At 41.2% G+C, this 13,798-nt stretch overlaps 1 protein-coding gene across 2 annotated transcripts; it reads right to left on the reverse strand.

Moving 5' to 3' along the window:
- Nucleotides 1-252: 252 nt before the first annotated feature.
- On the reverse strand, nucleotides 253-13,368 carry SLC19A3 (solute carrier family 19 member 3). Of its 2 annotated transcripts, none has more exons than XM_027048667.2 (6): nucleotides 9,802-13,233; nucleotides 9,540-9,691; nucleotides 6,964-7,789; nucleotides 4,961-5,153; nucleotides 3,384-3,525; nucleotides 253-2,536 (listed from the first exon to the last, which is right to left on the reverse strand). In XM_027048667.2, exons 2-6 carry the CDS (start codon nucleotides 9,687-9,689, stop codon nucleotides 2,360-2,362), a joined length of 1,488 nt encoding a protein of 495 aa, XP_026904468.1. In that variant the 5' UTR covers nucleotides 9,690-9,691; nucleotides 9,802-13,233; the 3' UTR covers nucleotides 253-2,359. The 2 variants fall into 2 exon arrangements, with proteins under 2 accessions (XP_026904468.1, XP_014924747.1); XM_015069261.3 differs by lacking the exon at nucleotides 9,802-13,233 and adding an exon at nucleotides 13,241-13,368 and having other exon boundaries at nucleotides 254-2,536.
- Between the last annotated feature and the right edge of the window lie 430 nt (nucleotides 13,369-13,798).

Genomic DNA, 13,798 nt, shown 5'->3' on the forward strand with positions numbered 1-13,798 from the left:
AGTGTATTGTTACTCTTCTGGATTATTTTCTAGTCTGCCAGGGGACAAATGGTATCTCATTGTCATTTGATATTCATTTTTCTTAGGAGTTAAACATCTACGTGTCTGAGCCTTATTTTGCTCTCTCTGAATTCCCTGTTCACATGCTTTGCCCATTTTTCTATTAGATGACTGATCTTTTTCTTATCAGTTGGTATTGCTTCTTTAGAAATTAAGGAAAGCAGCTTTAATGAGTTGCAATATTTTATGCTACTTTAGAAAGGTTTGAGGTTATAAATAGTGTTTATGTGTTTTTTCTACTATTTTTGTGGTTTCATTTTTTATATCTGTGTACCAATATATATACTGCATATTGATAAAGTTATTTTATCACTTTTGCACCCAATTTATTTTTCTTTGAAAAAAATTCTGCCAATCTTATTAAATATTCCATTTTTTCTTCCTTTGTATAAGATGGTATCTTTATCATAGTCCAAAATCCCATATAAACTAGGGACTAAATCAGAACTTTCTACTCTATTCCAGTGGACTGTCTCTTCATGTTGCTATGTTTTTGTAGTTAAGAGTTTAGTGTAGCATGTTATTCTCTGCAAATAATTTAATCTCATTTTCCCTTGACAAAGCATTTTCTTGGTTCTTCTTTGTTAGGTTTCCAAATAAAATGTAGCATCACCCTTACGAGTCCTGAAAAAAAAAATGTATTTTTTCCTCTGGTATAGGATTTAACTTACAAACTTATTTAGAAAGCATGATGTCTTTATATAATTTTTCTTCCTAACCAAGGACAAGATAGGCCTTTCTATATGTTTAGGTGTTATTTTGTAATCTTCAGAAGTGTTTGCCAGGCATATTCATATATGCCTTACACATTTATTAAATTACTAAATAGATTAAATATAATTACTGTTGTATTATTTTTGTCCTACCATAACTCAGGTCTGTAAGTCCCACGCATCTTCTAAATGGCTGTTGTACCACGAAGGCTGTTGATTGCTATATATTTACTTTCTATACTGTGATCTTAGTTTTTAGTTGAGTCTTCTGGGTGTATGCTTGTAGTCTCTGGAATAATGATAATTTTGCCTCCTCTAGTACAGTTTTTCACTGCTCATTTTTTTGCTTGTCTCTGTTGGCTTATACCACTAGTCCAACCAATTAAATAGGAAGAATAATAGTGGTCATCCTTTCCTTGGTTTTGCTAGAAGTAGCAATATCATTACTTTTCCCTAGTAAGTAAATGTTGGCTTTGGGGCTGAGTTTTATTTTCAGTCCAGTGATCGGATTTTAGAATTTGGAGAAAAGTATATCTGAAACACAAATCTTGAATGGGCATTCTATATTTCCATGGCAGACTGCTCAATCTGTCTTCTATTGAAGTTGCAAAGGACAAGCACAGATGATTCTCAGCACAATTCATCCAAAAATTAGAAAGACTCTTTAATATTTTTGCCCACATTATTTTATTTGGCACAAGCACTGCCCTTTAAAAATTAGGCGTTTCCCCCACCCTATTAGTATTTTCTTACTTAAAAATACTTAAAAAGTCCTAGAAATTTCTAGTTAAGTTTCTCTGTTTTACACAGAGATCACACGGACACAGCATTAAAACACCTGTCTGGGGTCATGGTAGGGAGAAAGCCCGTTGTCTCCCCTATGGTCACGAGGAATTGACTTGAATGTCATTCTGTGGATATCCAGGAACGTCTGGAGCTATTCCTGAGGTAGATTTTTAACAACAAAGCTCAGCAGAACCCAAAGCGAAAAATAATCATGACCGAATTAAATGGTGATATTACCAAATTTTAGCTTGTGAATAATGCCATGTTATCAGGATTGAAGAGGGATCCTCAGAAATGGGACCAAACCTTGAAATTCCCTCAGAGAACTGCATGCTATATAGAAATATACTGAATAGAAGAAGAAGGAAAATGGCCATGTGACAAAAAATGTCCCCTCTCTTGCCAGTTTCAGCAAGATAAAACAAAGATGGGAGCCAAGCAACAAGGTGAATCTAGTTAGTATTTCTGCCCTGGAGTTGGGAACATCAACTCCAGAACGGCTGGAGTTTCTCATGGTTTGTTTCCATGCCATTTGCATGTCTTAAAGAGTAATCAGAACCAGAATTTCCCAGTCCTTGCTACTCCCTGGGGTCCCCAGCACAGACTGTTTGACTGAGGTGACGGGACCTGTTGAATGCATCCAGCTGGGCACATAGACATCTGGTCTAAAACCGATATTTTGTTGGGGTTTTGAAAAGGTTCCTTGAAATCCAGACTTAGGAAGTGTGTCATTTTGGGTCACTCGGTGACTTTGTGACCAGGCGGGTCCTTTCTCAGTGGATGCAGTGGTTGCCATAAGGTTAGAGCTTTGTTTCCATGTTGACATTCCTGGGTCCGTCTGGGTGGGGCTCAGCTGGATTCTGACATGTAGCAGAGCTCTGTGGCTGCTCTTGGAACTTGGTTGAGCAGATGATGTATATGCTTCTCATTAGAAAAATGCCAGCAATAACTGCAAAATAACTCCCATAAACTAAAAACTAGAGAAAAACAAGTAGAATTAATTAGACACACACAAAATATGACTGTGTCTATTATTGATAATACATAGCGGTGCTATTGATTTGCTTGCATTATGAGATAACTAAGACCCAGGATCTTAATATGAGTCATTTAGATTTGCACAATACTTTCTTCTATCTTAGAAAAATCACATATAAAAGTGTAAGAAATGCAGTAACTAGGGGTACCTGGGTAGCTCAGTCTGTTAAATGTCCGACTTCAGCTCAGGTCATGATCTCACGGTTTGTGGGTTCGAGCCCCACATCGGGCTCTGTGCTGACAGCTCAGAGCCTGGAGCCTGCTTCGGATTCTGTGTCTCCCTCTCTCTCTCTCTCTGCCCCTCCCCCGCTCATGCTCTGTCTCTCTCTTTCAAAAATAAATAAACTTTTAAAAAATTAAAAAAAAAAAAGAAACGCAGTAACTAAGAATGCGGGTTCTGGAGCCAAGGTTGCTTGGGTTCAAACGCCAGCTGACATCACCAATAGTGAAAAAAACCCCACTAAATCCCACTGATATGTGTGTATGTTTGCAGGACGGTGCAACGCCATATGTAATGTCCCCAAGGATGAATTTTAGATAATGAGGTTACTTCTTACATGCCTTATCCCTGCCTTTTCCAGATCCATACGTAAAATGTGAGACTGGGCTGATTTCAAGTACCTCAGTGGAGCAGGGAAAAGGAAATTGCTGACTTAAGCATTTAGCTAAGCAATTCAAGAAACGAAGGCTTGGCAGTGGTGAGGTTGACAAAAACCCTTTGCGATTACCTGGTTATTCTACACTCCCCGCAACATCCGAGTAGGAAACAGCAATCCTGCAGCTTACCTGAATGCTGATAGGCAGGTTGAGTCCTTTCTGATCTACTACGATCACTGTCATAATGGTCTGGATCACCAGGGCCACGAAGGTGTTCATTCCAAACACCAGGGCATAGCGCTCCACACTCAGATTAACTGCAATCTGAAATCTATCATTAAACGTTGAATTACATTTTTTTGGAAACAAAGTACACGTGGGATTCTTACCTTTAAAAGACAGAAACTGAAGATAAATGTGGTGACTTGTTACCCGCACTTTTTGTCTAAATCTCCTCCAGTTTCGACAAAGGGGCAGAGCAAAGAAAGGGAATTAAAAAATACAGTTGAAGGCTGAATTAAAATACAGTTGAAGGAAATAGGACAAAATTCCTCCTCTCCAATTTAATGCTTCCAGAAATGAAACCTAAATGTTCTCAGGTCTCACTCATAACCTGAGAATATTCAATGCTATCTGATTTTTGATACCTTTTCGCAGCGAAATGTAAGCACCGCCCAATCTACGGAATCGTTTGGAGCGTTATTCTTTTTATTGTCAATTGTATTCACAGTTTCAAATTTTTGTAAGTGAATTATTTATTCATTGGAAGATCAGATCATGCCTGGCTATGCAGCTGAGTGAATCTGTAATTTATTTTTGATAATTTGATAGATTCTGTATCTTACAACTCATGAATGAGTGGCAGAAGTATGTTCTCGAGCGCTCTCCCTTGGAACAAAGGTGAAAGGCTTTGGGTTCTGAATATCCTTAAAATGAAAAGAAGTAATGCAATCCTACCTTAACAATGCCCTCACATTAAAAAAAGAAACTTGATTCATTAAACTGACATATTTCCATGAAACAAGTAAACCTGCCAACAAACTTTCTTTCTTTTGTTCCATGATCTTTTCCCATGGTGTTTATATTTCCGTGTTTCATCAATTGCTTATCAAATATTTTTCACACATTAAAAACCAAAACTTAATACAGCTTTTGGCTCTACCTCTTTCCTGTGACTTGAAATTCAAATGTTTCTTATCTCTTTGGTTAATACCAAAGCTTATTTCCTATAGTCAGCTTTCTTTGCACTTCTATATACGTAACAAAACATTTTTCACTGTTAAAAAAAAAAAGATTTCTGGGATATACAGTTTCTTATAATTGTTGCATCTGCTTCTTTCAAAATACAACTTTTTATAACTTTCTGAGTATATTTTGCTTCACACAAAAGCATATGCCTACAATTACATAAACCAATGAAATCGGTCATGAAATCTACGTGTGATCATTCAAAATCAGGATGCACCATACCCCGTGAGGGCAAATGGCTTGCAATAAAAATCACGACCTGACAGTGCATCATTGCTTTTGGTTTATGAACCCACAGAACTTTGTTTTTTCTCTGATGACTGACCTTAGCAACATTCAGAGGGCAAACAGTTAAATGAAAACACGGCTTAATTGTGTCCAATTTAATATGTAATCAACATTTAATACTGCAATCGATTAAAATCCTTCTGAAATTCTGAAAGAAACTCTCGAAATGCAACAGAAGGGAGAATATGGCGTGGGTTTAGGTGTGGAGAGACATGGCTGGTAATACTTACGCTGCTATGGTTATAAGAAGCATATAGCTGGACTTGAATATTAAATAGCCAGCATAGCATACCCAGATGTTGGTTGTGTAATGCATGAGAAACAGAGAGCCTGCACTAATGATGGAGAAGATCGCTAGAGCCAACTCTCCCAGGAGATCCCAGTTGACTTTCACAAAGCCCACGGCAAAGGCAGCCACGGCCCCTGGAAAAGAAACATTAAGGGAGATCCAACACAATGGCTTTACACACAGGATATGTCAACATGCTCCCTTCAAAAATCCAGGTCATAGGTAAATCTACAAGATGAATATATGGCTTTCACAAAAATAGTGTGATCCACCTAAATGTGGATTTATCTTTTTCTCAACCATGCTTTCTTCTGGCTTCTCCCTTTACCTCCTATTCTTCCAATCAGTTTCAATTCGTATCTGCTACATGCCATGAACTGCACCCTGCAGAGGGGCCAGAAAGTTTCTTTACCACAGCAGACTGGGATACACAGCACACAAACCAGTCAGTGACTACAACAGGTGAAGGGCAGGGATAGAGAAGAATGAGACAGCTGCTTAGATAGTACACCTAGCCCACCCACACTTGCCTTTCTTTATTGTCTTTTTACCGTAAATTTTTTCAATGGGTAACAGATGTGTTGCACTGAGTAGAACTTTTTGGTCTTTATTAGTAATCTTAGTCCTTTAGTCTCCATCTCAGTGTCTTTGAGATCTGGCCTCATTTGGGTGAACTCGATATTGACTTACGGGGTTTAAGAGATTGAGTAACTAGGGCACCTGGGTGGCTCAGTTGGTTGAGTGTCTGACTTTTGATTTTGGCTCAGCTCATGGTCTCACGGTTCGTGGGACTGGGTCTTGTATTGGGGTTCTGTGATTCGGGCACTGTGCTGAGCATGGAGTCCATTTGGGATTCTCTCTCTCTCTCTCTGCCCTGACCCCCACTCATACTTGAGCACGCTCTCTCTCTCAAAACAAAGAAATAAAAAATAAACTTAAAAAAAAGAGATTGAATAATTGACAGTAATCAGGGTTAGTCTTTATAGTTCTCTTTAACAAAATGAAAGGTATTTATTTTCAAATGACTAACGTTTGATTAATTCCCTTTCCACATGTGATCCAGGAAAGAACCAGTGCTACAAAGAAATAAAATTATTTTTTCGCCCTGAATTTGGAACATAGGGGAAATAATTTCAATAAACCAATTCCAGTGCAGTCCTGATTTGCAGGAATTAAGATGAGGCCTCCCAAAGGAGAGACAATAAGAGAACAGACACTCCATGAGTTTTCTGACATTTTTTGTAAATGTCAGGGTGTGGAAATCTCTTACTTCCTAGAAAATATCTTTAAAGTCTCAGTTGAATTTAAGTTCTCATTTACCAGGATATAAATATTTATTGTAAACTTCAAAGGCAGATTTCCTTCTGACATTAGAATCCTGACTCTCACATATATCCCACTTCTCATTTAGATCTCTTAAGAAAGTTACTTTTGGAGCTATCTGGTGTAGAACCTAAAACTGCTAAAGGTGAGCATGAGCTAAATCAAATCCTTTATTAACAAAACTCTTTCCATGGTAATCCGGAAGTCGTAAGAGTTTCATCCATTTTCTAAAATAATAAAATCTACTCACTTATATACACGGTGAGTATTTTCTTTTGGATATTAAAAACAATCCTGGAAGAACAAGGGGAGTTATTAGCACCTTTCCTGAGGATGAAATGGAATCTTAGGAATTTGGCTAGAATTTAATCATTTGGTGCCTAATCCTGAGCTCTCGAATTATCCATTGTAACTCTACCACATTAAATAAAAGTGTCATGGTCTTCTTTTTCTTTTTATCTCCTGTACCTTCCATTCCAAAAAAAAAAAAAGAAAAAGAGAGAGAGAGAGAAGATTAATATGCTTTCTGAACAGAACCACCGTGGAGTTGAGTTTAGCAACTGGAGACATAAACTCAATGGAGGTAGCCCATCAAAGGAAGATAAATCAATGGTTACTTACCTCCAAAGGTTGCAACAGCTTCTACTGCCCCATTATAGATAAAAGAATTTTGGGATGGTGCCTTGTAATCCCACAGGATTTGAACATAGTTCAAAATTTGGTTAAAACCTGCTGTGGAAAAGGCCCACCACAGAGACCAGTAAAAAAGATGATGTGAGGAGTAGCATCCCTTCAAATCTTGGAACCACTGTACAAAAACTCTCAAGGCGACATTTCTTGGCACCAGATTGCTCACCCGCCGACCCTCCAGGGTCCCTGAAATGGTGGGTATTTCTGAAGTGGGTTTCTCTTCACCACCTGGTGTGGGAACCTTGTAAGTTTCATCTAACACTGCGGTGTTGTTTGGTGGCTTTTGTACTTCTTTGCTGGGTTGTACATGAAAAAACATGCTCTTCTCAGGCATTGGTAGGAACAGGGAGAAAAGAAGGGCCACACAGACAGAGGCCAAGGATATGACGTTGAGGTGAAAGTACGATAGGCTGGCCAGGGATACCAGGAGCTGGGCCAGCACCGAGGCCGCCGTGTAGGCCACCAGGGTGACACTCCTGCAGTAGCCGCTCACTTTCTGGTAGTGCTCCGGGCTGACCACGCTGTAAATGTAGGCATAGTAGGCCACCTCGGTGGCGGTGACCATCCCATAGAAGAACTCTACAACCTGCATGGCCCTCACTCCCTGGCCAAACAAAAGCAGCAGCCAGGTGACCACGAAGCTGATCCCCTGCAGGATAATGACTGGCTTGTAGCGGACGTAGTCGGTGGCGATGAACACTGGGAGCAGCAGTGCCAGGTAAGAGTATGTCCAGATGGGAAGGATCTCATTTGTGATCTGTGAGTTGAAAGATGGATCACGTGACCACGAAGTGCCAGGAGGTGAAAGAGATAGAAACCTTTTTGGGTAGTACATTGCTATAGATAGGTGGCTCGCCCACTATCAAATTCTGCGTCCAGTTGGATAGCATAGTGTTCGTATTAGCGAAGAGCACGACAGAAAACTGATTTTCAAGGAAAAGACAGCTCCTCCCCCTTCTCTAAAACCAAACCAGTTTATCAGTTTATGCGAATCCCAACAGAATATATTTGCTTCACGTGGAATCCGAACTCTTTTAAAATTTAAATAGTATGTACATTTGAGTTAAATTAGTTAACAATCGTTCAACAGACACTTCTGGGGTTTTCAGGCTCTTAAAATATACCGTCCCCTTCCTGTTCAAAGGTTTTAATGTTAGACAAAGCAGCCCCAATGTTAGAAGAATCGGACAACCTTTATGTTTATTTGATCCATCACCACGTCATAAAAATCCACAGTCTGATGAGCTCACGCGAAGACAGCAAAGACTCAATAACCTTGCAGAATTACAAAGTGCGAACAAGTAATGCACAGAAAGTTCGGTGCCAAATTTGCTGGGCTCCTTAACCCTCTTGTCTCCCAATTCTATTGGTTGATCTCTGCTTGCTCAATTCTGGCCTCAATTTGATGTGGGCATCACACGGCTATCGTCCGAAATGCAGGGGACCTCAGAGATCATTCAAAGAAAGGAAAGACCGACCAAAGGAGTTGATCTTTGGGGCAGGATGGGTGTGGCAGAGACTCATTCGCACCAGCCTTTGTCCTGTGCCTCTCTGCTGTCTACAGCAACCTCCATGGGTCCCAAGGTCAATGATGAGGAACAGTTCAGTGATTTGAAAGGCTAGTGGACTGAGCGGCACCTCTCAGCATAGGTGCATTAACTGGTCTGTAGTGGACACAGAAGCAGCCCCCAGCGAGTTCATTGGCTGGTTTTGGACCTGTCTTTGTCCTTTGTTTTGTCTTAGTCCTGACAGGCTTCCATCTGGACCAAACTGGAAACAGAGTCGCCCCTAACTGATATTACATCACCCCACAACAAGTTTGCTTTCCTGTCCTTCGCACCTCACCACCAAATAACTAGCATCAATTAGCCTTCTGGGCAGAGTTGCCCACCCTGCAGTGTTTCTCATGGCTATGGCTGCAGCTTACAAAACCAGCCCACGGTAGCGCTCCCATTGGGTGAGTGCATTTTCTTGTTGCACTTGTTATAAAAAGGGAGGTGAACCTTTTACGTAAGAGAATTCCGTCTTCAGGGGAAGCTAAAACTGGGAGATAAAGCTGTTAATGTCTCACCTGCTGGTTAATGGTTTTTCAAGACTGAGTAAGTGTCCTACAGAAACGATGCAGTTCTTTACCAGATCCTGCTCCTACCTCGGCAGCCTGAAAGTTTCTTAGGACTGGATCCTGCGCCTGGCAGAGACTTTGCTTTAGGATTTGTTTACCAGATTCCATTGAGACCTGAAAGTCACCATGCGTCGAGACTAATGGTAGGACTCCACAAGAGTTAAGATAGTTGTTACACATATAGCTATTACACATATTACACACATTGCAAGTGTGAGGAGGAAAGAGTAGTTTGAATAGTTGTATTAAATGACAAATACCATGAAAATAGGATCAACTGAGGTCAGTGTGTTAATGTCTCAAGTTGAAAGAAACCCTAACCCAAAGTCCCGTCCGAATGCTGTAAAATTAAACCACGTTAAGATAGGTATATGTATCAAGTTACCTCTGAGCTGGTCAGGTTTTTATCTGGTCCAGATAAATATGGGACTAAGAAGGGTTCTGAGGGTCTCATCATGGAGAAAAGTCCAAATAAACACAGGATCACGGTGGGATAAATCCAGGAATGGCTCGGTGAAGCTTTGAAACAACCCATTGCTGATCAAATGGAAACAAAGCCAAAATTAGCTGATGTTTAATTATTTTTGGTATCTTGGATATAAAGAAAACCCGACTGCTAAACATTTTGTGAAAGGATAAAATTTCACCTGTCTGCAGTTGAAATGGAAAGGTGAGTGACGAGTAAGTGTTCTCAGATATTCCTTAGGTGCGCCAGTCAAACCCTTCTTTGTCAACGGGCTTGGTCCTCACTATTGCTGGGACAGGATCACACTTCCCTAGTGTTCTCCATCACAAACATGATAACGAGTAGTTACTAATAAATGGTAAACAATGGGTTAATCAATGTTCGAGAGTAAGTAAAACATTGATTGGTGAATTACTGGTGTACATGTGGTAGGTGAAGTACCTTTCGGAGGTCAAATGTAACTGAATACCCATTTAGTCGATCAAGCTGCTACGAATCTGCCCACTATATTTTGCACCGTGACCATGAAATCTTGAACACGTCAAATGGCACGTCTTTATTCACACATTTATCTCTCTATTACACTATCCCTTGATTGGTATTGTGCTTGACACATAACGGACACCCAAGATACTTTTGTTAGGTGTCTCCAATCTGAGAATTTATAATTCTTCAGTTAAAAAAAAAATTAAACCAGGTACAGATCCAACTGGCCATTTTTCCATGTTTCCTCCCTTTTCCAGGTTGATGCTAATTCTATGTTGGGAATGAAAGGCATCGCTTTGTAGACTGTTATTCTGCTTTTCATTACGACTGGGTCCATTTCTTGTCTCAGTCTGCAGCTTTACACCCCTCAGTGGGGCAGGCAGCTCATTAATGGTTTATACTTTGTTCCTAACCCACAAATGAGATTGCTTGAAGTTCAAATTTCAGACAAAAAGTCCAATGGATTATCTGCAATAGGAAAATTCCTTCTTATTCCTTCCTATTTTGGATCAAGCTTTACTTACAAAATATATACATTTTTGGTGGCCTTGGATGAGGTTAAGTTCTCTGAGATAATTTATAGGGAGGAAACTAACTTGTGAGTATGAGGCTTTTCTGCACGTTATCTAATTAAGTCCTAATAATAGCTGTAAAATATACACTATTTCCCCAAATTCCCAGGTGAGCCTATGGGAGATCCAAGGTGTCCTACAACTGGCTTCAAGCCACACGGTCAAGATTTGAATACAGATCTCCCGGACTTCTCTCTGGATCCCTTCCCCTGCTCCACTCTGTCTCATTTTGGTGGCCCTATTTCACTGGGCTGCTGGTAGTAAGCCTACTGACAACCTCCCCTTGCAGTGAGGAGAGAAAGTGTTTTCACGAACACATTTGTCTTAAAGATTATGACTTACTACATAGAGCTTCCCAGGTCAATTGTAGTTTGAAAGTGGACCCAAGAGAGGGAAAGTAATCCTCACTCCAGAGGAGCAAGTCATTGAGTGAAATTCCAGGGATCCAGGAAGAGGAAGAGGGATGTGGGGAGGGCCTACTGGGTCACACCATGGGTCTGCCACCCACCCCATCTTTTCATAAGGTGACCTCAGACCACTGCATGGTTCCTGTCTGGAGTTAAATGAGGGGAACACTGTGTGTTTATGTCAACAAAAGCCTCAATGAAGCAGTGCAGAGACAATGGAAATCAGAATTTGGATGGGATCATAATTGCAAGCAAGGCTGACAACATGAAAATTTTGCCAAGAGCATACTGGGTTTGACTGCCCTCGGCCCTCAATGCTTGGGATTTATCTCTTCCTGAGTGGTTGCTAGAAGCTCCAGAGACCTGCTGGGGCCTTCTTTTTTTGTAAGTAATGTTCTCATGGAAAAGTCTAAAAGTCTATCAGAGGTCGGCAATTCTTGAGGCTTGCCCGTCTTTCAAAGGGTGGTCTTAATGGGGTGATATCTGTGGACTCCACGTCTAGAATATTCTCTCCATCTATGTTGACCATGGATTGTCCACTGACTTCAAGTCGTCACCTTCATCTTCTCCATGCATCTCAGAGAACTAGCAGTGCTCTCAGGGCTCCCTGGGCTGTTAAGAGCCCTCTGGATTACCTGCCCCTTCATCTCTTAACTGTTCTATTATGCTACCCAGCTGGACTTGGTGAGGAAGGTCACACAGAAAAAGACACTGTATGTCCCAGTAGAGTGTAAGCAGGAGGGCGGGGTGTTTTGTTTGGTTGGTTCAGTGCTCTAAGCCTAGTGCCTAGAAGAGTGTCCAACACATGGTATGACTTGCAGAAGGAAGGGGATGAAGGTCAAACCTCGCCACTGAGATCTAGTAAAGATTTGTCCACATTCCCAGAATGTACTGCTAGCTGCATCAGGTAAAGGTGAGGGAGGTCCTTAATTCTACAAGCACCTTGCAGTTTAGTTGTGCATCTGTAAAATGGGGTCATGATGCTAACTACGTGTGTGGGCTTTCCATGAGCATCAGGTGCCTTGGTATCTGCAAGGGATTTGGTGCCATGTTAGGCATAGGGTTGCTGCTCAAACATAAGGAATTTCTCTTCCCTTTGCTCTTTTTCAGCTTCGAGGATCCACAGTGATTCTGGCTTAATGAGGAGAAAAGGAGGGAAGGTGTCTGACCTTAGCTGAAGATAATGAGAAATATCTGGGGAGCTCATCCCTGCATCCTAGGAAGCTGGGCTTCCTTTCCTCACTCCTTTTCAAGCCTCTGCCCCACAGAACAGCAAACACATGCTCCAAAGCTAGGTTTCTGGCCAGAGGAAATAGAAGGCATCTAACCAAACAATAGCAGGTATCCATTAACCAAGAAGGACTGGGCAGAGGAGTTCAAGTTTCCTGGTTTAATGGCAACAGGAACTCCCAGACCCTTACCAAGGCCATGTCTTGCCTAGTGTCTATTCTTCAGGGCCACAGCCATCATGACTGCCCGCTGGGAGACTTCTCAGAGGCGAATGGCTGTTCTTTCACCTTCCCCTACCCCAAGTTCTCTTTGTCTAGCACTAGCTTCTTTCCATAATCCTTTCCTACGCTGGTCTGTTAACAAGGACTGTGTGAACTTGACTGGCATATCAGATGGCCTGGGAGCTTCGTGGGTCAGTAGGTATGGAGGCCCAGGAATCTGTGTTTATACACACAGCGATTCTGACACAGGAGGCCCAAGGACCACTCGCCCGTTACTCAACCCCCCAGGGACACTGGCTCCACGCCACAGCCTTGGATCTTAACAGGGTGGAGGGCGAAGTGGATGGAAACCGTCCAGGGAGCTTTTGCAAAACTACATGTAGACACATAAGACCCTGAAATTCTTTTCTGGCTCTCTAGGGCCTGAAGAGTCCAGGACAGGTGGAAAAATCCTGAGGCGACCGTGGTGTTTTGAATATGCCTCTCACGCTCTGTCTGCCTTGACCCACCAACCCTTTCATGTGCCCACATCACTCCCTGTTTGTGACCCATTCTGTCGCATTCAGCCCAAATCTGTTTCTAGTAGGGACCCTGGAGTGCCTGTATCTAGCACTGAATCAACAGCAAGGTTCTGGCTCCTTCAGTTATCACAGCACACAGATGGGTATCTGAAATTCTCCAGCCCAGCATGACCTTTCACCCACCTTCTGAAGGCACTGATTTATTTTTTCTTCCTTATGTAAAAGCCCGCAACTCACACGGGTAAGATGACAACAATCTATCAGCTATTGTTCGCTGGCCTCCTGCTTCACACCAAGCATCATATCCGTTATTGTATGAGACACAAGCATTGTATTAGACATTTAATGATTGTCTCTAATCCTTAGAACGATCCTAATTATATACATTATATGTATTTATCTATAGTTATTAGATTTTCATATAACACAATAATCATATGCAGATATTTATTATATAAATAATCATAATTATTAGCTATGATTATGTGAAATAAATATACATATAATTATATAATATGTAATACAGATTTATTATATTTTATATTTTTTTAACTTTTTAAAAGTGTTTATTTTTTGAGAGAGAGAGAGAGTGCAAGCAAGGAGGAGCAGAGAGAGAGGGAGACACAGAATCGGAAACAGGCTCCAGGTTCCGAGCTGTCAGTACAGAGCCTGATGCGGGGCTGGAACCCATGAACTGCGAGATCCTGAAGCTGAGTCAAAGTCGGACACTTAACCGACTGA

The sequence above is a fragment of the Acinonyx jubatus genome, chromosome C1 (assembly GCF_027475565.1).
Source record: "Acinonyx jubatus isolate Ajub_Pintada_27869175 chromosome C1, VMU_Ajub_asm_v1.0, whole genome shotgun sequence".
Classification (NCBI taxonomy): Eukaryota; Metazoa; Chordata; class Mammalia; order Carnivora; family Felidae; genus Acinonyx; species Acinonyx jubatus.